At 39.1% G+C, this 26,135-nt stretch overlaps 1 protein-coding gene across 1 annotated transcript in view; it reads right to left on the bottom strand.

Annotated features, from left to right (window-relative positions):
* Nucleotides 1-1,087: 1,087 nt before the first annotated feature.
* Nucleotides 1,088-26,135, bottom strand: part of CAPZA1 (capping actin protein of muscle Z-line subunit alpha 1) — a 50,535-nt gene continuing 25,487 nt past the window's right edge. Inside the window, exons 2-10 of the mRNA XM_002751230.7 lie at nucleotides 25,750-25,813; nucleotides 23,340-23,391; nucleotides 19,078-19,141; nucleotides 18,095-18,301; nucleotides 13,199-13,278; nucleotides 12,505-12,583; nucleotides 6,580-6,651; nucleotides 3,090-3,152; nucleotides 1,088-2,705 (exon numbers count right to left, since the gene is read on the bottom strand). Of these exons, the coding sequence (XP_002751276.2) occupies nucleotides 2,565-2,705; nucleotides 3,090-3,152; nucleotides 6,580-6,651; nucleotides 12,505-12,583; nucleotides 13,199-13,278; nucleotides 18,095-18,301; nucleotides 19,078-19,141; nucleotides 23,340-23,391; nucleotides 25,750-25,813 (822 nt within the window). The 3' untranslated portion in view covers nucleotides 1,088-2,564. The remainder of the gene's footprint in view (nucleotides 2,706-3,089; nucleotides 3,153-6,579; nucleotides 6,652-12,504; nucleotides 12,584-13,198; nucleotides 13,279-18,094; nucleotides 18,302-19,077; nucleotides 19,142-23,339; nucleotides 23,392-25,749; nucleotides 25,814-26,135) is intronic.

Here is a 26,135-nt window from a genome sequence, read left to right as displayed (position 1 = left end):
TCACAAGTTGGCATTCAAATATTTATCATTCTTTGAGTTTGAAGAGAATATGCCAAAAGTTTGCCAAGTATCCCATAAACCTAGATGAGTCCAGCACCAAAGTCTTAGCTTATAAAAGAGAACAGGCATTGGAACTAGGAAAGCAATAGAGGGATAACCACTGAGGCTCAGATGAAAGTCTTCAGCAGTGCCATTTCAAACCAAATACAGGAGGGAGGCTCCACAAAAAACTCTTTTCCAGATGGCTGGGAAATCTTTGCCCTAGGGTACAACAGGCTGATTTCAGCAGCTTGTGATAAAACAAATACAATTCAAGCAAATATTTCTGCTAAGGGAGGTTAAGAAGGTGGTAGCGGGGAGTGTCGCCAGACTTGGTCAGAGGGTTGATTTCCTCCCAATTATGCAAGTAACAACTTTAGATAGTCAAGGGGTTAAGAGATTTTTTTTTGAAGTCTAAGCTAAGGAATCAATGGGATAGCCTGAAGGCAAGATGAGAGAGTTAATAAATTAAAAGCAAGAATGTTTGAATCTATTTGCATTACAAGTAGAATGGAATGCAGCTAAGTGTTTCTCAAAAAGGTGGGAATTTGAACTGGCCTTGGATGGAGTACAAGAAGCACAAAACTCCCTCTGGTTCTTTTTTGGGGAACCAGGATAAAAAAAAAAGCCTCTCCCACAAGTCTGTAGCTAGGTCAGCTAAGGAGAGGAAAGCAGCATTTTGAGATAACCCAATGTGAAATATTAGCAAGTTTAAGGCAGGGATTCTTTCATTTCTACCTCTGCCTAGTGACTACGACCATACTTGGGCCTTGCTTTCTGAATGACAGGTCCAGAAGACAACTACATTTTTCCCTTTGAAAAACAGGTCGTCTCTGAGTGAAGAGCAGCATGATCCATAGATATTGCTCATACTTAAAGAGGCTGTCCTTTACAAATCTTTGGATATTCACTGAGTCCATAATAGTTGAAGGCAAAAACCAATTTCAGAAACCCTAAACATTCTCAGCAAATAAGATCCAATACAGCTGAATATCTTACCTTGAGAACAAAGGCTGAAGTGATGAATCAAAAAGGAGAGCTCAGACAATTTTAGAACAAAACAGGTATATTTCTATTAGACTACCTGATACAGAAGATAGTGTGGTATGGATGGATAGTATGAATGACAAATAATACAAATATATTTTATTTGAAATAAAAATGCATACACAGCTCAATGGGTCACTGGGAAACAAACTGTTGCTTGACTATATTACTGAGCAAAAACAAAACTGAAGCACAAACACCTTTCTTTTTTGACATGTATCTGGAGATAGGTAGGAAGACACTACTTGATTTTTTAAAAAACTGACCTTCCCTTAAGGCCTGGTCATTGAAGTGTAAACAATGTAAATGAATCCACCATTACCAGTTGTCATATCATATCTATGTCACCTGTGTATTCTGAGATTACACACATACCTGCCAATATACCTGGGAGAGGTTATTTTATCACAGTTACACTTGAGTTCTTGGCAGGCAGGACAGAGGAAGAGTAATTTGAAATAAGTTTTACATCCTATTTAGAAGAAATCACTAGTATTTCCTTAAATAACAGGTTACAATAGAAAGATACTGCCTGGAAGTTATCCTTTTCACTTTGGTTCATTTTTAGTTTTTGTTTGTGATTTACATAGCTGTTTAATTCATTTGCTTATAGTACAATCCTGCCATAAAGTATTAAAGCACAAGATACCTATTATTCCTTCAACATCTGCATTTTTCAAGTTTTATACTCTATATCCACAGTACGTCAGCAGTTCTTGAATGTTTAAAAAAAATAAATGGGTAAAACCCTTCTAAAAATGCAGATATCTATAACTACAATGGTACTAAAATGGGAAGGAGACAATAAGAGAAGGGATAAAAGCAAACACGTTCATGTGCAGGGAATGTGGTTCAAGTCTTTGGATTTAAAAACAAGTTCCCCAGAGAAGCTGGCACTTCCTTTACCCTCCAAAAAGGACTTGAAAAGTCCCAATCCAAACTTTGGAAAATTACAGTTATGAGATGCAATAAATGATGATCGAAGCAGGCAGAGGGAGAAGGATGAATGTGTCTTCCATTTAGCTATAGATGTAGCATAGCCTTTTTAGGTGTTGGTGGATCAGTAAAAACCACTGAAGTACCAGAAGTGCTTGGAGCTTGGAAGGACGGGGTAGAAAGTAATGACCATAATACCTTGTCTACATCAGTAACAGGGTCATGGCTAGGAAACCTTTTTAAACAGTAAAATGTCTCTAGGATACATCTTTCTCTCTCCAACATTAAATGTGGCAGAATTAACAACAACAACAAAAAAACATTTACATGTAGATATAGCAATAACAGAAGATTACAAGGCAGAGAACACAAAAGAATCAAGACAATGCTATTGGTTCAACAGTATTCCTTGAGGCTAGAAAACTGGTTAACTTTGAAAGCCCTAGCAAAATATCACTCTTGTTTATAAATCACTTATTTATTATATGACCACACGTTGAATCCTTGTCTTTCTGCATACTGGAGAATTCTACATTCAGCCTTTAAGCATTCTGCATTTCTTTGCCAATCTTGTAGCTGAGTATCTTGTTCCAGTCGATTTTGGTGCGGGTAACGGGAAGCTGCCGGCGCAAGGCCTTGAATGTGGTATCTGACATTGTTTGATAGTTTTCACTAATTGCTGTCTGCAATAGATAATTGAAGATGAGTTGCTTGAACAGAAATGAGGCTGATTGTGAACAGGAAAGTAACGCTACAGTCAAAGGATATGCTTGAGTCCCCTATGAAGGATAGACAGGATATATTATTTTCAGTGAGCTCCTCTCCAACCTCTAAAGTAGGTCGAGAAGCTCACCTATATTATTTCTAAAACTAGAGCTACAGTCCCAAGCAATCCTGAAACCCTGATTGTAAGCAGAATGCCAAATTGGAAGGTCTGCAAAGTCTCCACATTTAGTAAAACTGAAGAGCATGTATATTTACATTAAAGGACACAGGGAGGCCTAACTATGTTAACAGCAAAATAGTAAGATAGTAGATCTAGAAAAATAAGCTCCAAATCTTCTTACCTGATACTCATTTTCTGCATTCTCTATGATTTTAATAAACTCCTTGGCAGTTTGGGCTTCATTCTAATGGAGGAAGGAAAAGCGGAAAAATCAGATGTTTTAAAATGTGTAAGCAGTAAGATCCTGAAAAGTAACTCCATCTTAACTAACATTTGTATAACAATTTCTAGTTTCCCGAGTGTTTCCATGCCCACTATCTCCTTTGATTCTCACGACTCCATGGAAGAGACTATGTTATAATCATAACCCCCATTTTGCAGATTAGAAAACAGAACCCTCTGTTTTCTTGACCCAAATTACAGTTTTTGAATGATAAAGATGGATTCTGAAATTAGGTCTTCACCAAAAAAACCATGCTCGTACCACAGAGTACACCCAAAAGACATCATCAAGTCTTGAAAACTTGACGCCCTGAAAATATTTCTGGTTAAAATGATGTGAACAATGCCCTCAGACACATCAGTTATACCATAAGCTCACATATCCTTTATTTGCCACTTAAGATGTTAAACTAGCCAATCACATTTTGTACTATGTGGCTCAAATATAAAATGAAATGAATCTCTCTCTTTCTGTTACCATTAAGTACAACAGATTTTTTTTAAGTTTTTTTAATAAGACGGGGTTTCACCATGTTGGTCAGGCTGGTCTTGAACTCCCGACCTCAGGTGATTCGCCTGCCTTGGCCTCCAAAGTGCTTGGATTACAGGCGTGAGCCACCACGCCTGCCCAGATTTTTTTTTTTTAAAGGGAAGAGGGTAGGATTTAATGTCCACAGCAGTGGTCCTAAGAGAGACTATAAGGTCAAACTATTTTCTACTTTTTTTTTTTTTTTTTTTTTTTGAGATGGAGTTTCGCTGTTGTTACCCAGGCTGGAGTGCAATGGCACGATCTTGGCTCACCGCAACCTCCACCTTCTGGGTTCAAGCAATTCTACTGCCTCAGCCTCCCAACTAGCTGGGACTACAGGCGCGCACCACCATGCCCAGCTAATTTTTGTATTTTTAGTAGAGACGGGGTTTCACCTTGTTGACCAGGATGGTCTCGATCTCTTGACCTCGTGGTCCACCCACCTCAGCCTCCCAAAGTGCTGGGATTATAGGCGTGAGCCACCGCGCCCGGCCCTTTTTTTTTTGAGACAGAGTCTAGCTCTGTCTCACAGGCTGGAGTGCAGTGGCACAATCTCGGCTCACTGCAATTCGCCTTCCCGACTCAAGCGATTCTCCTGCCTCAGTCTCCCAAGTAGCTGAGATTATAGGAGCCTGCGACCACGTGCAGCTAATTTTTGAAATTTTAGCAGAAACAAGGTTTCACTGTGTTGGCCAGGCTGGTCTCAAACTCCTTACCTCGTGATCTGCCTGCCTTGGCCTCCCAAAGTACTGAGATTTACAAGAGTAAGAGCCACGGCACGTGGCCTTTACTTTCACACTAATACTAAGACAAAGTTATTTGCCTGTTTCCCTCTTACTCTGTAATGTGTATATAATGTAATTTCCTAGAAACTACATGATGTATGATGACTTTATTACTTAGAGGGCTAATGAAATGTATGAAGCAGAGGCCAGGTGCAATGGCTCACATCTGCAATCCCAGCACTTTGGGAAGCTGAAGCGGGTGAGGTCAGGAGTTTGAGACCAGCCTGGCCAACACAGTGAAACCCTGTCTCTACTAAAAATACAAAAATTAGCCGGGCGTGGTGGCACACGCCTGTACTCCCAACTACTCGGGAAGCTGAGGTAGATGAGTCGCTTGAACCTGGGAGGTGGAGGTTGCAGTGAGCTGAGATAGTGCTTTAGCCAGGGCAACAAGAATAAAACTTCATCTCAAAAAACAAAAACAACCAATATTGTGATATTGGTTGTTTTTTGTTTGTTTGTTTTTTGAGATGAAGTTTCAGCCATCTTTTTAATAAGCCAGACGTGACAAAATTTAAGACACAGACTAATGTCATTCTTCTATTTTTTTCTTTGGATTTCAAAAATAGATTTACAAAGATGTTACTTATTAACATATATGCATTTATCTTTATTTTTAATACTTCTTAGTTTTATTTATTTGTTTGTTTTTGAGACAGGGTTTCACTCTGTCCCCCAGGCTGGAGTGCAGTGGCACGATCTTGGCTCATTGTAGCCTCAACCTTCCTAGGCTTAGGTTATCCTCCCACCACAGCCTCCCAAGTAGCTGGGACTACAGGCACTCAGCTGATTTTTATAAATTTTTTTGTAGAGATGCAGTTTCACCATGTTGCTCAGGCTGGTCTTGAACTCCCGGGCTTAAGCCTTCACCTGCCTTGGGATCCCAAAGTGCTGGGATTACAGGTGTGAGCCAACTACACCCGGTCAACACTTCTTAGCTTTAATTTTTAGTGAGATAAATATTCATAGATATGATGCCTAAACAAAAACTCTTTGTGGGTATTCAATAACTTCTAAGAATATAAAGAAGTAATGAGACTACAAAAGAAATATAAGAACAAATCATGTCTTGGGCCAGGTGCGGTGGCTCACTCCTGTAATCCCAGCACTCTGGGAGGATGAGGTGGGTTCGGAGTTCAAGACCAGCTTGGCCAAGATGGTGAAACCCTGTCTCTACTAAAAAAAAAAAAAAAAGAAAAAAGAAAAAATTAGCCAGGTGTGGTGGCATGTGCCTGTAATCCCAGCTACCGAGGCGGAAAAGTGCTTAAATCTGGGAGGTGGAGGTTGCAGTCAGTGGAGATTGCACCACTGCACTCCAGCCTGGGCGACAGAGCGAGACTCCATCTAAAAAAAGAAGAAGAAGAAGAAGAAAAAAGAACAAATTATGTCTCTTCTTTCAAGGCACAGAAAAAATATTGGCCAGGCATGGTGGCTCACACCTGTAATCCCAGTACCTTGGGAGGTTGAGGCAGGAGGATCACTTCAGTCTAGGAGTTTTAGACCAGCCTGGGCAACACAGAGAGACCTCATCTCTCACAAATATAAAAAAATGAGCTGGGCATGGTGGCATGTGCCTGTGGTCCCAGCTACTTGGGAGGATCACTTGAGCCTGGAAGCTTGTGGCTGCAGTGAGCTATGATCATGTCCTTCCTTGCCCTCCAACCTGGGCACAGTGAGTCCCTGTCTCAAATAAAATGACAACAACAAACCATAAAACATTCTAACTGAATACTCCTAAAAATGTTGTTTCTCTAATGATACAAATGCAGCCCTATAGCATGTAATTTGGTAAACTTCCCTTGCTCTTGGTATTTATTGATTGAAGGTATTGCTCTCCTTGAGTAACTCTTACAATTGAGAGAAAGTGACTAAGAAGGACATTTGTCTAAAGCCATAATCAATATTTTGAGTCAAAAACTATGCCAGTTGGTGATAAGAGGCATTAACAGAAGTGGCCAAAATCGAATCATTAAAAGCAAACTGAATTTCTACTGGCAGAATCAGCATTCAGGATCAAAACTAATTTTTTAAAGAAAAACGAGACATGAGTCAGCCAGACACTATTCCATACTCACCGAAACAGTTAGTGAATCCTGTACATCTTTATGACTGACCAACTGAACATTGCCATCTTCATAATAGTGAACCTGTGGGAGACAATGTTTGAGCATTTTTAGGGGAAGTTCATAGAGAAACCTGTTACTTAGGACAGAAATCCATGCTTTATCTTTAAGACGATGAGCCATTTTATCAATGCTGAACAAATAATTAATATAACTAGTGGTAATTCACAATGATGGTTAATTAATCCACAGAACATTAAGAATGCTTTTTCCTTAGTAGGGAAAACTGATTATTAAGTTCGACAAACATTTGTTATGTGCTTTTCACAGTCTAAGCACTGTGCTAGGCACTGCAAATACAAAGGTAAGTAAGAGCCCACTCTTAACAATATTAAAATAATTAAAGTCATTAAACATTAGCTTTTCTCTGTGAAAACCAAGGAGTTTTAATGGATCCTAATACCTAATATCTAGCACATTTCTCCACTTTGGTAAGCAGATCTGACTAGATACAGGAAAAGTCTAATTGATGGTTAAAGATGGACAGAAAACAAATATTTTATTGGTAAAGCAGATATTTTTAAAAAGATAAAAGTAGTTCTGAATAAAGTGAAGGGCTATAATTATGAAAACAATTAGCAAAAAGGAGGAGACAGACAAATCATTGACATTTTAGGTTCACCAAGTTTTGGCAATTTAAAAGATAGGTTTAGTCACCTTGACAAGGCTACTAACTGGTCATACAGAATAGGATAAGGGTATCCTTTTATGCATTTGAATAGGATCTTAAAAGAAGCAGTTGTTACCTAAGTGGACAAAGTAGAGAAGGATATCTACCAAGGAGATTAAAAAGAAGTAATAGAATGGAGTGTAACTGGTTTAGTTTAAAGAAGAACAAAGAACTCACTGCATATGAACATGTATAAAAAAGGAGTGCTGCAGGAGACTTTGCTATGAGGTTGGAGACCATAGACTGTGAAGAACAAAACACTTTATAAACCATGTTAAGAATTCAGACTACTCAGGAGGCTAGGATGGGAGGATCACTTGAGGCCAGAAGTTTAAGACCAGCCTGGGCAATATAGCAAGACCCCCATCTTAGGGGAAAAAAGAACTCAGATATTATCCTATTATAGGTGACACATAGGAAAAGGAATGTTTTAGAAAGATTACACTTGTGCCATGAAGAAAATAAAATGGAAGTAGCTGATATTAGAGCCATAATGCTAGAACAATAGTCCAGGTAATGCTATTTATCTAGTGCTATGATCTGAATGTTGGTGCCTTCCCAAAATTCTTACGTTGGAATCTAATACCCAATGTGATAGTATTAAGAGGAGGGGCCTTTGGGAAGTGATTAGGTCATGAAGGTGAAGCCTTCATGGGATTAGTGTCCTTCTAAAAGAGGTTCAGTCAAGCTCCTTTACCACTCTTCTACCTCATGAGGACACAGTGTTTTCCCCTTCCGTCACATGAGAATGCATAAGGTGTCACCTGTGAGAAACAGAACTCGCCAGACACTGAATCTAGCAGCACCTTGATCTTCAACTTCTTACTCTCCAGAAGTGTAAGAAATAAATTTCTTCTGTTTATAAATTACCCAGTCCAAGGTATTGTGTTATAATAGCCCAGACAAGGCCAGGCACAGTGGCTCATGCCTGTAATCATAGTCAAGGTAGGTGGATCACTTGAGGTCAGGAATTCAAAAACTGTCAGGCCAACATGGTGAAACCCCATCTCTACTAAAAATACAGAAAAATTAGCCAGGTGTGGTGGCAGGCACCTGAAATCCCAGCTACTCAGGAGGCTGAGGCAGGAGAACTGCTTGAACCTGGGAGGCAGAGGTTGCAATGAGCTGAGATTATGCCATGGCACTCCAGCCTGGGTAACAGAGAGACTGTCTCAAAAAAAAAAAAAAGCCCAAACAAACTAAGACATCTAGTCTATGCTATCAGGAGATACTTGAACAAAACAGAATGTTTTGAGGGATAAAGCAGAAAAGGGAAAGAGAAGAACAGTAATCTTCACTTACTTCATTTCACTTACTTAGTAATCTTAGCTGTAGTAGCTATTAGTTATTAAGCCTTTACTTTGTGTTAGACACTGTGCAAACACTTCACCATTACTGATATTCCCTCATTTAATCATTACAAAAACTATGAGATGTGGATTACTACTAACCCTATTTCAAGGCTGAGGAATCAGACTTGCTTTGAGGCAGTTATTACATAGTAACTTATCCATGTTCACATAGGGAGTTAAGAGGAAGAGCCAGGATTTGAATTAGGTCAAATTCCAGAGCTACCCAACATGTGTAATACCTTCCAATGCTATGTTTTGTCAAAAAGTTAGGAATTCCTTGATCTGGGTAGAAATACAGTCAGCAGGGGCTGACTCTTTGTGGATATCATTAGAAGGGCATAACAGCCAACCTATTTGCGATAAAAAGACTTCCCTGGACAACATGAACCTCCTACATATCCTTAAAGGACAAAAATAAGTATCTTCTTTTTTTTTTTCTTTTTTTGAGACGGAGTTTCGCTCTTGTTACCCAGGCTGGAGTGCAATGGCACGATCTCGGCTCACCGCAACCTCCGCCTTCTGGGTTCAAGCAATTCTCCTGCCTCAGCCTCCCGACTAGCTGGGATTATAGGCATGTGCCACCATGCCCAGCTAATTTTTGTATTTTTAGTAGAGACGGGGTTTCACCTCGTTGACCAGGATGGTCTCGATCTCTTGACCTCATGATCCACCCGCCTCGGCCTCCCAAAGTGCTGGGATTATAGGCATGAGCCACCGCGCCCAGCCATAAATATCTTCTTTAATGGGGACAAACAGCTGGCTCTATCCAGATGGGCAGATGAAGTTAGACTTTCCATTCCCTCTCTAAACCTTGAAGTTTTCCCTTTTGGCTTTTTAAGAGGTTAAAGAAAAAAAGGCAATATAAGAATCCACTGAGAACAGGCACAGTGGCTCACACCTTTAATCCCAGCTCTTTGGGAGGCCAAGGCGCATAGATCACTGAGGTCAGGAGGTCAAGACCAGCCTGACCAACATGGCAAAACCTTGTCTCTACTAAAAATACAAAAAAAATTAGGCGAGTGTGGTGGTAGGTGCCTGTAATCCCAGCTACTTAGAAGGCTGAGGCAGGAGAATCACCTGAACCCAGGAGGTGAAGGTTGCAGTGAGATGAAATTGCACCACTACATTCCAGCTTGGGCAACAGAGAGAGACCAGAATCCACTGGAAACGAGATGAAAATCCATTGGAAAAGAAGGGCGATAATAAGAACCACTAATACTTACATGTAAAATCAGAACAGCAAAGATGTGGGCAAAAAACACTAGGCTAAATGATGATGACATATAAAGATTAAAATCTCAATAGATAAGAATATTTAAAATATAGGCAGGACATACTCAAATATCAGCTTTGTTTTTTTTATTAAAAAACTAGATCGTTCTTTCATTAAAAAGAACATCTGGTAGGGGAATGAGTACAAACAGGATGGGAGATATTTAAAAAAAAGCCACACACAACAACTCAGAGAGCTGGCCATAGAAGAAACAAGATCTTCCGTATTTCTCAGAACTCGTCTGAAGAGAGGAGGTTATACAGAGCACATTCATTTTGTTCAAGAATAAAGACCATGCAATTAGTTTGAACTTCTGTTATGTTTCTTAATTAGGGCATGGAAAAGAATATACAGTAAGGTCTCACTGTTTATGACCTCAATAAAAAATTCTAAAATATATTAATTTCATTACCTAATACACTAATGATATAATGTTTAGAAATTAACCCAGCCTGGACAACAGTGAGACCCCGACTCTAAAAAAAAGTAAAAAAAGTAAAAATAGCCAGGTGCAGTGGTGTGTGTTTCTAATACTAGGTACTCAGGAGGCTGAGGTGGGAGGATCATTCAGTTGAGGAGTTTGAGGTTGCAGTGAGCTCTGAAAGCACCACTGCACTCCAGCCTAGGTGACAGAGTGAGACACATCATTTCAATAAATAAATTAAGCTCAAATGATATGTGTTCTAAGACCTATTCTAGGTCTCATCTGCTAATATGAAAATGGTTCAATTAACTAATACAAATTTCAACATGACTGCCATCAACATAAATCCTCAGAAATTGTTGCCTTTTCAGAATGATGTTTTTGCCTATAGACTAGCCTGAAAGGCTAAATATCTTAATGACTTTTCCAAATAATTCTCACTCCAAAATTTAAAAGATATGTGAATAAATTAAGCCTTCCCTGAAAGTGTGATCAATCTGTGCTTAAAAAGGTTTAAATGTTGGTCTGTACACTGCTTACCAGAAATCACCACCCTTTGTGATGTGTGCTCGTTTCATAGGTTTGCACTGGCTAAAATACAAATGGCTGTTTCTGTCTAGAAACAAAATAAAACTGACTTACATAAAACTGACGGTAAGCTTCCTTACTATAATGCTGACACCACAGGTACAGGAAGTTAATGCTGACGCCATCGTTACAAAAGGTCCAGAGTGTTAGGCTACTAACATATTTGGTTAACAGAAACAGAACGATATGCTGTTTTATGCTGCACCTTCCCAGAAGCTGACCCTAAGACAAAGACTAGAGCAAAAGTAGTTTATTCGGGAGCAAATCCCACAGAGCTACAACAGAGACAGAAGAAGTGAGACACATACGGAGAGGAAGCCTTACAGGTACATTTATGAGCAGGTTACGGCTGTGGGCATTAAGCTCCGGAAAACTAAATACAACATGCTTCAGAGTTGTCCTACTTGAGGAGGCTGCCATATTTCTCTACCAACTCTTACATATCACTGAAGGTTGCTCCAAGAGCTATGAATTCAACACCAGCCTGTCTCACCTGAGTAGGGCATGCTCCTATGGCCAGGAGCTACTTGTTGCAGGAAGCTATAAGTATATATGAAAAGAGCAGATTTACTTTTACAGAATTTATTACCTATACGCTTCATTAAATTAGAGCATTAAAAAAGACAACTCTTGGCAGGGTACGGTGGCTCACCTGAGGTCAGGAGTTCAAGATCAGCCTGGCCAACATGGTGAAATCCATGTCTACTAAAATAATACAAAAATTAGCTGGGCATGGTGGTGTACACCTGTAACCCTGGCTACTTGGGAGGCTGAGGCAGGAGAACTGCTTGAACCCAGGGAGGCAGAGGTTGCAGGGAGCCAAGATCCCACCACTGCACTCCAACCTGGAAGATAGAGCGAGACTCTGCATCAAAAAAAAAAAAAAAAAAAAAAAAGACAACTCTTGGTAATTGCTGTTAAAGAACAGCTTAACACAATATAACACAGGTACAATTAGGTTCTGATCTTCTCAGTTATCTGTATCTACTCTGACCTTAGAGTTAGTGAGGCTTAAAAATTAAACCACCCTAAATTTAGAAAGTCAAACCTCTGCTAGGATATTAAATTTCAATCCACATAGGCATCAAATGAGTTAAAAGCGATCTTATTCAGCTGCCTGTCTACCCTGACGTCAGCATCAGAAATCTACTTCTGGGCTGGGCACAGTGGCTCACACCTGTAATCCCAGTACTTTGGGAGGCTGAGGCAGGCGGATCACCTGAGGTCGAGAGTTCAAGAACAGCCTGACCAACATGGAGAAACCCCATCTCTCTTAAAATTACAAAATTAGCCAGGTGTGGTGCGCTGCCTGTAATCCCAGCAACTTGGGAGACTGAGGCAGGAGAATCACTTGAATCTGGGAGGCAGAGGTTGAGGTGAGCTGAAACTGCGCCATTGCACTCCAGCCTGGGCAACAAGAGCAAAACTAAGAAATCTACTTCTATTTCTACTCACTGCCATCAATCTCCCTTTGCATCTACATATACTTGTTCCTTATTTAATACCAGAGCAACTTGTACATGTTTTAAAGATGTGAAGTTTTAAGTCTATAAACATGTTGGAATCTCACCTGAATCTTAAGCACTCCAACCACCTGGGCGGTAGGTGGTGTGATGGTGAACTTCCACTCTGATCTCCAACGACCATTCCTATTAAAACACACATATAACATTGCAGAATTAGCAATAAGCACAAGAAAGAGGTGATTTGCCACTGGGGTACAGCAGTTGGGAATGAGGGGTACAAAAAAAGGGGGAAGAAAAAAAAAGAAAGCATTATTTCCAGTTTGGCAAACTCAAAGCTCTGTCTACTCAAATATAAGTTTGATCTAAGTGGCCTGACCATAAGCCTTTTCTAAGTTATTTTGACTTCAATTTTTCCTTTTTTCCCTTGAAATGGAAAACCATGCCTATTCTGCTCACAGGAGGCTCTTCCAAAATCAGATGAATAGGCTGCCGAGTTATACAATTAACTCAAGCAGCATTAACCCTAATCCAAGTAAAACTCAGATTTTCAACTGGGCACGTTACTAATCACTTGTTGCCACTCAAAATAAGAGTAACGTTTAAAGGAAAATATAATCATAAAGCCTTAGAATTGTAAGAAATCTAAATAATGTCTAAATCCTTCATTTATACATGGGAAACTGAAGTCTGTAAGTTAAATAATTATTCCAAGCTAGCTGGATTAAAAACCAAGTCTCAATTGCTGGCTTCTTTCCTATATAAATGAGATACAAATAGAAGAGAATATCTATTTCTTACCAGAAGTTTTTAGGCTGAAACTGGTGGCTTTCAATACATGCAATAATAGTCTGTTGCACATCAATAGTTTTAGCATAAACCTATTGTTTAGAAAAAAAAAGTTAAGACTTCAAACACATATTTAGTTTAAACAACATGCATTGTACAAAAGCAATGTGTTAAATCCTTGGGGGAGACAAAGAATCAGATAAAATGAGTTTACAACACAATAGTGTTCATGGGATATGAACACAAAGCAGAACATACTAGGTTCTACCAGAGACAGTGATACAATGAAAACAGAGGGAAATACTGCTCCTGGTTCGGGGTACAAGGCAGGTGCCATTTAGGCTGGGTCTTACAAGACAGATGAGATTCTGATAAGCAGAGACAGAGAATAAATGTGAGGCAGAAAACTGAGAGCTTCTTCAGTGAAATCGCTGATAATTCCGTCAGGTTTAAAGGGTTTGTGGTGAAGTGGACTAATGCAAGACAAAACAGAATGGTAGATTTAGGTCATGTAATAGTAGATGTAAAGTAGAAGTTTAAGACTTTATTCTACAGGCATTGGAGAGACAGCAAAACATGACTAGAACTAAGAATAATCAATACCGGTATACAAGATAAAACAGAAGAAAGCTGAAGCTTGGTTAGGATGCCACACGATTAGTCTGGGCAACAAGCCAGAGTTGTATTAATGGGCATGGAAAGGAAGAGCTGCATACAGAATGTAGAAATACAATCGAAGTCTAGCAGTATATGGCAAATGAAGGGCAAAGGAAAGAAGGAACTTAAAGGATGACTAAAAAGATGGTAGTGTCATTAACAAACCGGGAACTACAGATGGAGATGTCTAGTTAGTAGTCAGAAACACTAACTCTTCCTTAGTGTGGGAGAGGTGAATGGAAATGCAATCACCAAGGGAAAGAAAAAAAATAGTGCTTTATAGTCCACAAAATACGTTTCTACATATATTTTCTTTTACCTACAATAATCTCATAAAATATATTGTTATCATCTACAGATGAGAAAGTTAAAGTTCACAAGGCTTCTTGCCTAAGGTTACTCAGAAAGTGGTAAAGGCAGAATCCAAACCCACTGTTTTTGTGACACCAAAGTCTATGTTACTTTACCTGTATCAAATTACTGTGAACCTTGGGGGAATGCCTACATTTACAAAGGTAGGGAAAAAAAGAATGCAGTATAAACAGAGTAACAATAATTAGGCCAGGAGCGGCGGCTCATTAGGTCAGGAAATCGAGTCCATCCCGATATGGTGAAAAGGATTTCACCTGTCTCTACTAAAATACAAAAGATTAGCCTGGTGTGGTGGTGGCCATCTGTAGTCCGAGCTACTTGGGAGACTAAGGCAGAAGAATTGCTCGAACCCGGGAGGTGGAGGTTGCAGTGAGCTGAGATTGTACCACTGCACTCCAGCCTGGCAACAGAGTGAGACTGTCTCGGAAAAAAAAAAAAAAAAGAATAATTAGGGGGCTGGGCACAGTGGCTCACACCTATAATCCCAGCACTTTGAGAGGTCATGGCAGAGGATCTTCTGAGGTCAAAAGTTCAAGACTAGCCTGGCCAACATGGTGAAACCTCATCTCTACCAAAAATACAAAAATTAGCCAGGTGTGGTAGAGGGTCCCTGTAATCCCAGCTACTCAGGGAGGCTGAGGCAGGAAAATTGCTTGAATCTGGGAGACAGAGGTTGTAGTGAGCTGAGATTGTGCCATTGCACTAAAGCCTGGACGACAAGAGCAAAACTCCATCTCAAAAAGAAAAAAAAAAAAAGAAAGAAAGAAAAAAAAATAATAATTAGCGTTTGCTGATATAGCAGCCTAAGTAAAAGATAATTTCTAGAAGTAGCTGACTGGCTTCAGTGTGAAATGCCATACGGAGGGCAAGGATGAGGAAAAGAAAACTTGACCAGGTAACTCAGGAACCATTAGTAATCTCAGAGAGCAGTTTCTGTAGAATGGGGACTAAAGTAAAAAAATTCAGGAGTACACAGAGGAAATGGCACTAGCCAGGGAAGAAATGTGCACTGATCTGGTGGTGATGCAGAGAGAGATGAGAGAAGGGAAAAAGTGGACAGGAAGAAAGAGCAAGGTGCAAAGGGCAGGTAAAGAAGGAGAAATAGGCTGGGTGTGGTGGCTCATGCCTTGTAGTCCCAGCACCTTTGGAGGTGGAGGCAGGTGGATCACTTGAGCCTAGGAGTCTGAGACCAGCCTGGGCAACATGGTGAAACCCCATCTACACACACACACACACACACACACAGAGAGAGAGAGAGAGAGAGAGAGAGAGAGAGAGAGAGAGAAATTAGCCAGGTGTGGTGGTGTGCACCTGTGTGGTCCTAGCTACTTGGGAGGCTGAGGTGGGAGGATCCCTTGAGCCCAGGAGGTAGAGGCTGCAGTGAACCTGGGCAACAGAGCAAGACCTGCCTTAAAAAAAAAAAAAAAGAGAAACAACTTACAGGAATTATGATTGAGGAAAGATTTTTATTACCTTTAAGGACAGGAGAAATAAATCTTTTCTTAGGTAAAGAGAAATATATCAGAAGATAAAACAAAGTCCCAAGAAGATGTCTTGAAGTACATAGGATAGTATGAAATCAAGAGTAAGAAACCCTCTTCCTCAGATTCGATTAGGGAAGACTTCTGAGTATGGAGAAAAGAGATATAAAAAGATTTTCTGTCAGTGTCAATCCTTACAAAACATGGGAGATTAGATGCCTGCCAGAGTACAATAAGAAATGTTTGGGACAATGTAGAAAATGTGATAGGTAATAATGAGATGAAATTACAGACTGAAGACATAGGACACTGATGCATAACAGACACCATCAGAACAACTCCATAACTTTCTGTAGCTTATTTCATATCTAGTAAGGCTATCTGATGCTGGAAGTCTCCAAATTAAGAATGGGTACAGTCACAAACTTTGACTGGGTAACAATAAATTCAAAGTATATTTAGGATCAAAAAGTCAATTTCTAAATGGGAGTCTGTCATGTCTCCCCTTTGCAATACGGGTTTCCAAACAGGAATTCTGTACTTGTCTAGTCCACCATAATGGGTATTCTCCATTATTTAAAAAACAAAAACAAAAACAAACAAAAAAACATAATGACACCCAGCCTAACATTTATCTAACATTTATTAGAGCTTACTTTGTGCCAGGCACTGTTCCAGGCATATATTACATATATTATAAATTCACTAAATCTTCACAACAATCCTATGAGGTAAAAACAATTATTTCCATTTGATAGTCAGAGAATTGAGGCACAGAGATGTTAAGTAATTTACCTAAGGTCATACAACTAATTAATTGGCAGGGCCAGAATTCAAATCAGTTAGTAAGGCTTCAAAGTAGGTGCTCCTAACTTTATTCTAGACTGTCATGTAACTCATCATCATTGCATATTTAAAATATTCTAGTGAAAATTGCTGAGGTATTTTCTCACAACAAAAAAATAATCAATATGTGTAGTAATCCAAGTTATTAGCTCAATATAGCCATCCCACAATGTATATGTATTTCAAAACATCATGTTGTACATACTATATTTTTATTTGTCAATTTAAAAATAAATGCAAAAATAAAAAACATTTTAATGAATATTTTTCTTAATATACCATACTTTTAAAAAGGAAAAATCATGATAAAGCCAAATTTATCTATTTTTACACTCAAGAGGTAGTAAGAGGCTGGGCACAGTGGCTCACATATGTAATTCCAGCACTTTGGGAAGCTGAGGCAGGTGGATCACCTGATGACAGGAGTTCGAGACCAGCCTGGCCAACATGGCAAAAACTCATCTCTACTAAAAATATAAAAATTAGCCAGATGTGATGGTGGCGCCTATAATCCCAGCTATTTGGGAGGCTGAGGCAGGAGAATTGCTTGAACCTAGGAGATGGAAGTTGTGGTGAGCTGACACAGTGCCTCTGTACTCCAGCCTGGTCGACAGAGTGAGACTCTGTCTCAAAAGAAAAGAAAATCAAACTACTCTTGATCAAAAAAAGAAAAACATCCTTTTTTTTTTTTTTTTTTTTTTGAGACAGAGTCCCACTCTGTTGCCCAGGCTGTAGTGCAGTGGTGTGGTCTCACTCAGTTCACTGCAAACTTCACCTCCCTGGTTCAAGTGATTCTTGTGCCTCAGCTTCCTGAGTAGTTGAGATTACAGTTGTACGCCACCACAACTGGGTACTTTTTGTATTTTTTAAGTAGAGACAAGGTTTCATCCTGATGACTGGGCTGGCCTCAAGTGATCAGCCAAACTTGGCCTCCCAAAGTGCTGGGATTACAGGCATGAGCCACCATGCCCAGCCAATTGTTTAGTTCTAATAGTTTTGATTACCTAATATAAACATCTAAACTATGTAGAAGTAGCTTTATGTAAAAATGTCTGTATCAAAAACCCATAAATATGAGCAGCAGCTCGATCAACAATCTTAGTATACATCTTATTCCCCGTGTCCAAACCAAAGACCTTTTAGATCTGGGTACAAATACAAATGAGAAAAAAATTATTAAAAAGATTAATTTAAAAAAAGAAAGAAAGAAACCAAAGACCTTTTTCTGATAGGTGTAAGGCATTTCTCAAAAGTAGTCAAATGTGAAAACAGAATACACCGGGATCTAAATTTTTGGTGCACTGAGATTTTAAAAAGAAATTTTCCGTATAAAAATTTCCATTTTTTTCTAAACCCTTAGAAAGAAGAAAAGAAAAAAAAAAGAAAAAAAAAATTCCATTTATTTAGACCCCTTTCCAAAATGATTTAGGGAATAAAATGCGGAGAGGAGAGCATAACTAAGAAGAAGTGATGTCTGGCAGGCCAAAGCCTCCAAAGGATAAGGTAAATACAAGATAACATTCTCTGATAACAAAGCAGTCAGATACTTAACAGTACAAAAGCCGTTGGAATAATGGTCTTTCACATAGGCTCTTAAAGCACTGTCACAGGATTCTCTCCAAGACTTCAGACCTCCATCAACTTCTTCTGGCTGGGGGTCACTTGCTTCTTTCCGTAGGTGATCAAATTTAAAGGAAATTTTGTTTCTTGGATCTAAAAATCTGCTATTACCCAGGTCACCATGCTCTGTAATTAAGACCTTCCAAAGAATAATTAAAAATATGAGTAACTTTGTAAAAAAGACAATTCTTATTGCCTTTTGTGAAACAAATCAATAAAAATTCTGAGGCAGTTAATTTTTCATTTAGTTAGATTTCTCTTTCATATTAATTTTCAACCAAGTCCCATGCTATTAAGAATACTGTATTTATGAATAAGTCAACTTGTACTACAAAATATCTCCCATATTAATAATTACTTCATTTCTTGGTTTCTAATATCTATATGTATACTTTATACATAGCTGTATTAATTTTAATGTACACTTTTGTATATTTTTTCACGTATTTTCCCAGAGGCGTTATGAAACTTTAGGGTCATTACACTTAGCATATAAAACAGGTAGTACATTCATATGGTTCAAAAATAAAAAAATACATAAAGTGTTTTCTCATCCCATCTCCCAACCACCAAAATACTAAAGTAATAAGTAGGCTAAATTAAGGAGGAATGCCTCTGTTTTTCCATTAAATATAATGTCTGCTGTTATTCTTATCAAGGAGAATTAAAGATAGCTGGAAAACCTGTAAGACTCAAATCCTTCCATTTTCACTGTTTTTGTTGCTCTCCTTTCTTGTCAAAGAAACCGACAGTATTATCAGAGAGAGGAAAAATATCCTAACATGTAGAATATTTACAAAACTATAAAAACTAGGACAGATTTATTCAGCACCTGGTTCAGACATCTGCTTTGGTTTCTATTAACAGGATCTCTACTATCTGCCAGGCATAGCCTATCTAAAAGGCAATTATTACCTGATCTTCATATCCTTCTATCTTCACAGGCGTGAACTGATCCATGTTATACTGGGCAAATGCACTGTTTTTTAAAAAGTAAAAAAAAAAAAAGGAGAAAGAGAGAAAAGAATTATGTGTAAATAAACACAAAAGGTAGTTTACAGAATAGTGAAAAGAAATGTGAAAAGACAACCTGGTACTTTCCCCCTTTCTCCCCAGACATCCAGTGTTAATATAATGCCTTCCAGCTTTCTGAAGGGACTCCTCTCCCCAGGGATCTTAGAAGCTCCTCAAGCTCTGAAACTACCTCTTCCTCTCTGCTTTAAGCTCCAAAAGATCTTCTACTTTTACAACTCCAAAGTTGGTTTTTTTTGAGATAGGGTCTCACTAGATTGCCAGACTGTCCTCGAACTCCTGGACTCAAGAGATCTTCCCATCTGTTTCCCGGTAGCTAGGACTACAGGTTCGTACCACCACACTTGGCTAATTCCAAAGTTTGAAGCAATCGGATTATTGTGAACTGCCAATAATTTTAATCTTTTAGGCAGAAGCTTTCAGTAATTCAAAAGAATCTTCCACTGAAAAATGATATTTTTTCTCAGCTATCTGAGTCATGAGAAACTATAATTAAATGTCAGAAGGCATCTGACACTAGAAGAAGGTGAAGTGAAGTTGAGCATGAGTCAAATATCAAAGTAGAGCCTCAGGCACAGAGTAGTTATTTTCTTTTTCTTTTTTTTTTTGAGACGGAGTTTCGCTCTTGTTACCCAGGCTGGAGTGCAATGGCACAATCCCAGCTCACCGCAACCTCCACCTTCTGGGTTCAAGCAATTCTCCTGCCTCAGCCTCTCAAATAGCTGGGATTACAGGCATGCGCCACCATGCCCAGCTAATTTTTGTATTTTTAGTAGAGATGGGGTTTCACCTTGTTGACCAGGATGGTCTCGATCTCTTGACCTCGTGATCCACCGCGCCCAGCCCAGAGTAGTTTTCTTTTTTGAGACAGAGTTTCGCTCTTGTTACCCAGGCTGGAGTGCAATGGCACGATCTCAGCTCACCACAACCTCCGCCTCCTGGGTTCAGGCAATTCTCCTGCCTCAGCCTCTCAAGTAGCTGGGATTACAGGCACGCGCCACCGTGCCCAGCTAATTTTTTGTATTTTTAGTAGAGACTGGTTTCACCATGTTGACCAGGATGGTCTCGATCTCTTGACCTTGTGATCCACCCGCCTGGGCCTCCCAAAGTGCTGGGATTACAGGCGTGAGCCACCGCGCTCGGCCAGAGTAGTTATTTTTAACAGGCATGCATAAATAATCTAAGTCCATGCCTAATATTACTGTTTGTCCAAAGCTTGATTTATTAAATTCTTCATTTTTAATGGCTCTCTAATACACTTAACAAAGCTAAAGCAAAAGCAAAAAACAAGGTAAAAGAAAGAAGTAAGAGCGGGCTGGGCGCGGTGGCTCAAGCCTGTAATCCCAGCACTTTGGGAGGCCGAGGCAGGTGGATCACGAGGTCAAGAGATCGAGGCCATCCTGGTCAACATGGTGAAATGCGTCTCTACTCAAAAACAAAAAATTAGCTGGGCATGGTGGCGCGTGCCTGTAATTCCAGCTACTCAGGAGGCTGAGGCAGGAGAATTGCCTGAATCCAGGAGGCGGAGGTTGCGGTGAGCCGAGATCGAGCCATTGCACTCCAGCCTGGGTAACAAGAGCGAAACTCCATCACAAAAAAAAAAACAAAAAAGAAACCACCAGCAGAAAACAATTACTTATCTTACTTCAGCTTTTGCCCCTCTACACAGCAGCTATTGAGTATTCTAAAATGTAAGTCTCATTATGTCATTCTCTACTCAAAACTGACTCACTTCCTATCTCTGGCTGAATGAAATTCACTCTTTAAAATGACTTATAACACCCTACTTATTCCAGAAGTACTGGAATTATCTGGGGATGGTTCTAGTGGTCAGAAATCCAGGAAAGACGACAAATCGTAGCTACTTCAGGACCTTCATTTTATATAGATTGAAGGCAATAATTATGATAATGATCATGAAAACATTAGCTGAGCACTTACTATGAGGACTATGGCAAAGGGACTAAAATGCCTTTCTTTTTTTCCGAGACAAAGTCTTGCTCTGTCACCCAGGCTGGAGTGCAATGGCACGATCTCAGCTCACTGCAACCTCCACGTCCTGGGTTCAAGTGATTGTATTGCCTCGGCCTCCCAAGTAGCTGGGATTACAGACACATGCCACCACGCCTGGGTAATCTTTGTATTTTTAGTAGAGACGGGGTTTCACCAGGTTGTCAAGGCTGGTCTCGAACTCCTGATCTTTTACCTGCCTTGGCCTTCCAAAGTGCTGATATTACAGGCATGAGCCACCACGCCTGGCCTGAAATGCTTTAATACAGAAATAAAACTGAATTTTTCTTCTCTATGGAAAATAAAATATTTGGGTCCAGGAAAATTCTCTTAACCAAAAGGTTCCCCAAGATCCTATAGTCTGTAAGAACCAGAATATTTATAAATACAAAGCTTTAGTGTCAGTGCAATTAAAGCAAATGAAGTATCTGAACTATGTACCAACTTCTCTTGATCTTAGCCAAACGCTGAGAAGCTACATACCAACTTCTCTTTGGTTATAATCGGAAACAGGACTACAGGCTTAGGTTGTAATCACACTTGGGTGATATTCAACACCCACCCCTTTCAGCTTCCCAAGTGATGTACAGAGCAGATTTATTGTGGGGTTGCTCTCAAGGATAAAACTGGGACCAATATGGCAAGCAAATTGAAGAACGTGCCTTGTGAGATTGTGAATTCCTTATTACTAGAAGCATTCAAAGTAGATTAACTGTCTGTTGACAGATGTTGACGAGATTCTTTCAGTAGAGAGGAGTTAAACTAGCAAATCATGAATGTCCTTTTCTATGGTAGATTCTATGAATCTAAGAGAAGCCATCATTAGAGTGTATCTCTGATGTGAGCCTAGGTTCCTTAAAATAATAATTAGGGTATCATTCATGATGATAATTCCAGTGACTTTATGATAATTATTTGTTGGTCTGCATCAATTTGTCCTTGTCCTCTTTTCCCACCCCTACCCACCCTAGCCATTATTCAATTCTTTACAAAGAATTTGGTTAATAAGCATTATTCTACTCTTTACAAAGGAACTCTGGGCCAGTTGGGTAGATAGCAACTGAAACAGAACCTTTTTTTTTTTTTTTTTAAAAAGACGGGGTTTCACCATGTTGGTCAGGCTGGTCTTGAACTCCTGACCTCAGGTGATCTGCCTGCCTTGACCCCCAAAGTGCTTGGATTACAAGCATGAGCCACTGCGCCCAGCCGAAACAGAACTTTGTGTTGAAGAGCAGAGCAGTAATAAAGCCAGACAACAGGGGGCCTTGAAAGCTATAGCAAGTTTAGATTTTAATATAGAAGATATATATATATATATATATAAAGCACTATCATAATGTTTTGAAGGCAAGGACAAAAATGAAAATATTTTAGAAAGATTAATTAGCTTCAGAGTGATGAGTCAATCACTAGATAACCTAATCATGCTTTTATCCTATGGTTAATTCTATTAAGACACTTTACTAATATCTGCTATTCTTTTTTTTTCTGAGACAGAGTTTCAGTCTTGTTGCCCAGGTTGGAGTGCGATGGCACAATCTTGGCTCACTGCAACTTCTGCCTCCCAGGTTCAAGCAATTCTGTTGCCTTAGCCTCTTGAGTAGCTGGGATTACAGGTTCCTGTCACCACGCCTGGCTAATTTTTTTGTATTTTTAGTAGAGATGGAGTTTCACCATGTTGGGCAGGCTGGTCTCGAACTCCTGACTTCAGGCGATCCGCCTGCCTTGGCTTCCCAAAGTGCTAGGATTATAGGCATGAGCCACCTTGCCCAGCCAGTATCTGCTATTCTTAAACATTATCGTTCCTCATTGGCAGATCATTCCTATCTATAGCTAGCCATTTAAAAACATTCAATATGAACTAGAACAACTATAAAGGAAAACCTAACAGCTAACATTAATGGGGCTAATGTTGGCAGAAATAAAAATAGGTTCATATATTACAATAAGCTTTGAGGAAGTAAACAACATTTAGGGGGAACATGTTTTCTACAAGAAAAAAAAACTAAAATTGTTAAAACCAACTGTTTTATTTTGAAGTATTTTAAACTTCATTTTTAGGGTACTAGTTTACTGTCAACACAGTTTATCCAATGTCAGAATAACACTGTAAGTGGATTTGGAAAGATACTTACTGTGCTGCCCCTTCCCTGAGGAGATTGTCATTATTAAGTAGTAGCCGAACATCTGAGGAGGAAAAAAATGTTATAATGTTCAGTGGAGGATAAATTTGAGAAATTTTAGCAGATTTCCAGGTTGAATTTTTAAAATCCAGGCTTTGTAAGATTAGTCTTCAGGTGTACTATATAAGTAGAAATTCTAAACATGCAAATGAAAAGATGCTAATGTTAACAGATTTGTGTACAAACATGTGTGCCATATAGTCTCAAAGAACTTCACAGCAAATAAAAAACATGGTTTATAGAAATCTACAGTTAAGAGTGTTAATTTTATATCTAAATAAATCCTTTAATATAAGCATAAATCAGCAAAATTCTTTTTTTTTTTGAGACGGAGTTTCACTCTTGTTACCCAGGCTGGAGTGCAATGGCACGATCTCGGCTCACCACAACCTCTGCCTCCCGGGTTCAGGCAATTCTCCTGCCTCAGCCTCCTGAGTAGCTGGGATTACAGGCCTGCACCACCACGCCCAGGTAATTTTTTGTATTTTTAATAGAGATGGGGTTTCACCATGTTGACCAGGATGGTCTCGATCTCTTGACCTTGTGATCCACCCGCCTCGGCCTCCCAAAGTGCTGGGATTACAGGCGTGAGCCACCGCGCCCGGCCTAAACACATTTTTCGTTGGAAAATCTAATGTGGGGGTCTACAACCTTTTTAAAAAGCTGTGTGTCAGAAGTCTAGTCACTTTTCTTTCGGAAGGAGACAGTCTTTTGTTACTCAGAAACTACCAAGTATTAACTCCAAGAGGGAGGCTGATTACAAGGCAAAGGTCATTGACTTTCAGAGCTTCTGGAAGGCCTGGTAGTGGCCAATGTGTGCCAACCCAAACCAGCCCTCATGCCATGAGTAGCTTACCAATTCCTAACCTAACGTTTTGGTACCAGTTATTCTCGTTATTCCTGTCAAGTATATTTGGTTGTCAGAATAAAACAAGGGACTTCTAACTACAAAGGACATTACTTTTAATTGTCAGTCATTTTTTTTTTTTTTTTTTTGAGACAAAGTCTCACGCTGTCACCCAGGCTGGAGTGCAGTGGCACAATCTCGGCTTACTGCAACCTCTGCCTCCTGGGTTCAAGTGATTCTCCTGCCTCAGACTCCCAAGTAGCTGGGATTACAGGCACATGCCAACACACCTGGCTAATTTTTCTATTTTTAGTAGAGATAAGGTTTCACCATGTTGGCTAGGCTGGTCTCGAACTCTTGACCTCAGGTGATCCACCTGCTTTAGCCTCCCAAAGTGCTGGGATTACAGGTATGAGCCACCATGCCTGGCCAGCTAGTCAAGAATTTATCTGAACTAAAGTTCAAGAAGAATTTTCTATTGAAAACTGAAAAGTTCAACAGAAAAAAAAATTTTTCGAAATGTTACTAAGAATTTACATTTAGTCAATGTAAAAGAAAGACTAGAAAAAGGCTGCATTTGTTTCCTTTGCTGTTAGTGCTCAAAATCCATAAACAATTTTATAAAAAATATCTTGATTTACTTCTATTATATCCTATACCCCTTGAAGCAAATATTTATGTTTCTCCTAGTTACTTTTACCAATTTTATAAATAAAGGTTATTATTGACTGTTCTACCATCTGAGCTGGTGACAGAGGAATATCATACAGTTCCTCTCAAGAAGCTAACTTTCTAATATAAAATTAGAATCTCAAAATTAATGTTAGCTAACTGAACCAAGATGCACAACAATCATTATTTTACTTAAGGAATCTTCAAGATGCATTTAATAACTTAAGGTGGGATTATGATGATTCAATTCATCATCAGATTTAAGATGCTCCATCACATTTTTCAGTTTGTAAAATGTATTAAGACAGCACGGAAAGTTGTATGGAAAGTTGTAAATAATTGTGGTTCCCAAACGTGCTGCGACTCACAGTCACCTGGTAAAGAACTTGATGAAGTACTGATCAATCAGTTCCATCTTAGACCTAATGAATGTGAATCTTGAGGGCAGATAAAGCTGAATCTGCATATTTGACAAGCTTCTAAGATATACTCAGTTTGGCCACACTGAAAGTATTATAATTTATTATGACTTATAATGATAAAAATAAGTTAGTGTTGCTTCTACATTTATTAATACTAATCTGCCTTCTATCTTTTCCTACAAAGGACAGGCGTCCTAATTTGTGGGTTAGGAGCTTTATGTTGACTCAGACCTGGGTTTGAATACTTGCTTTGACATTTACTAACTGGGGGACCTTGGACAAGTTATTTTAATTTCTTTGAATCTTGATTTATTTAGTTATAGCTACAATGAGTCATAAGAATTAAAACAGATAGCAAGTACTCAATAAATAATGATGATTAAGGAGGGATTAAAATAACTAAATAGTAATCTTTACTCACCATTAAATACTTCATTAAATTCCCCTGGGGGTGCATGAGTGATGAACTTAGCAGCTATGCGTACCTAAAGAGAAACAAAATTTACACTAAGATAATTACGAAGAGTAACATATAAAAGGAGAAACAATTAACAAATTACAAAATTTTCATCACATCCCTTGAAAAAAGTGTCCTGTTTAAACCTTTACTGTTTAGGAGCCTTCAATTTTCTTTTCATAAAGGACCCCCAAAGCTGTTACTATCAGTATAGATACATTCTGATTGGGAATATATGCATTTTGATAATTCTGAATTTGTCTTTCAAAAACAGGATAACAGTATTTGACCAAATATATTATATTCACAAAAAGAGAAAGCTATGATCTTGATTCTGAACAGTTAAGCAA

Source organism: Callithrix jacchus, chromosome 7 (genome assembly GCF_049354715.1).
Source record: "Callithrix jacchus isolate 240 chromosome 7, calJac240_pri, whole genome shotgun sequence".
In the NCBI taxonomy this organism is placed as follows: domain Eukaryota; kingdom Metazoa; phylum Chordata; class Mammalia; order Primates; family Cebidae; genus Callithrix; species Callithrix jacchus.
This window is presented reverse-complemented; position numbering and strand designations above follow the sequence as displayed.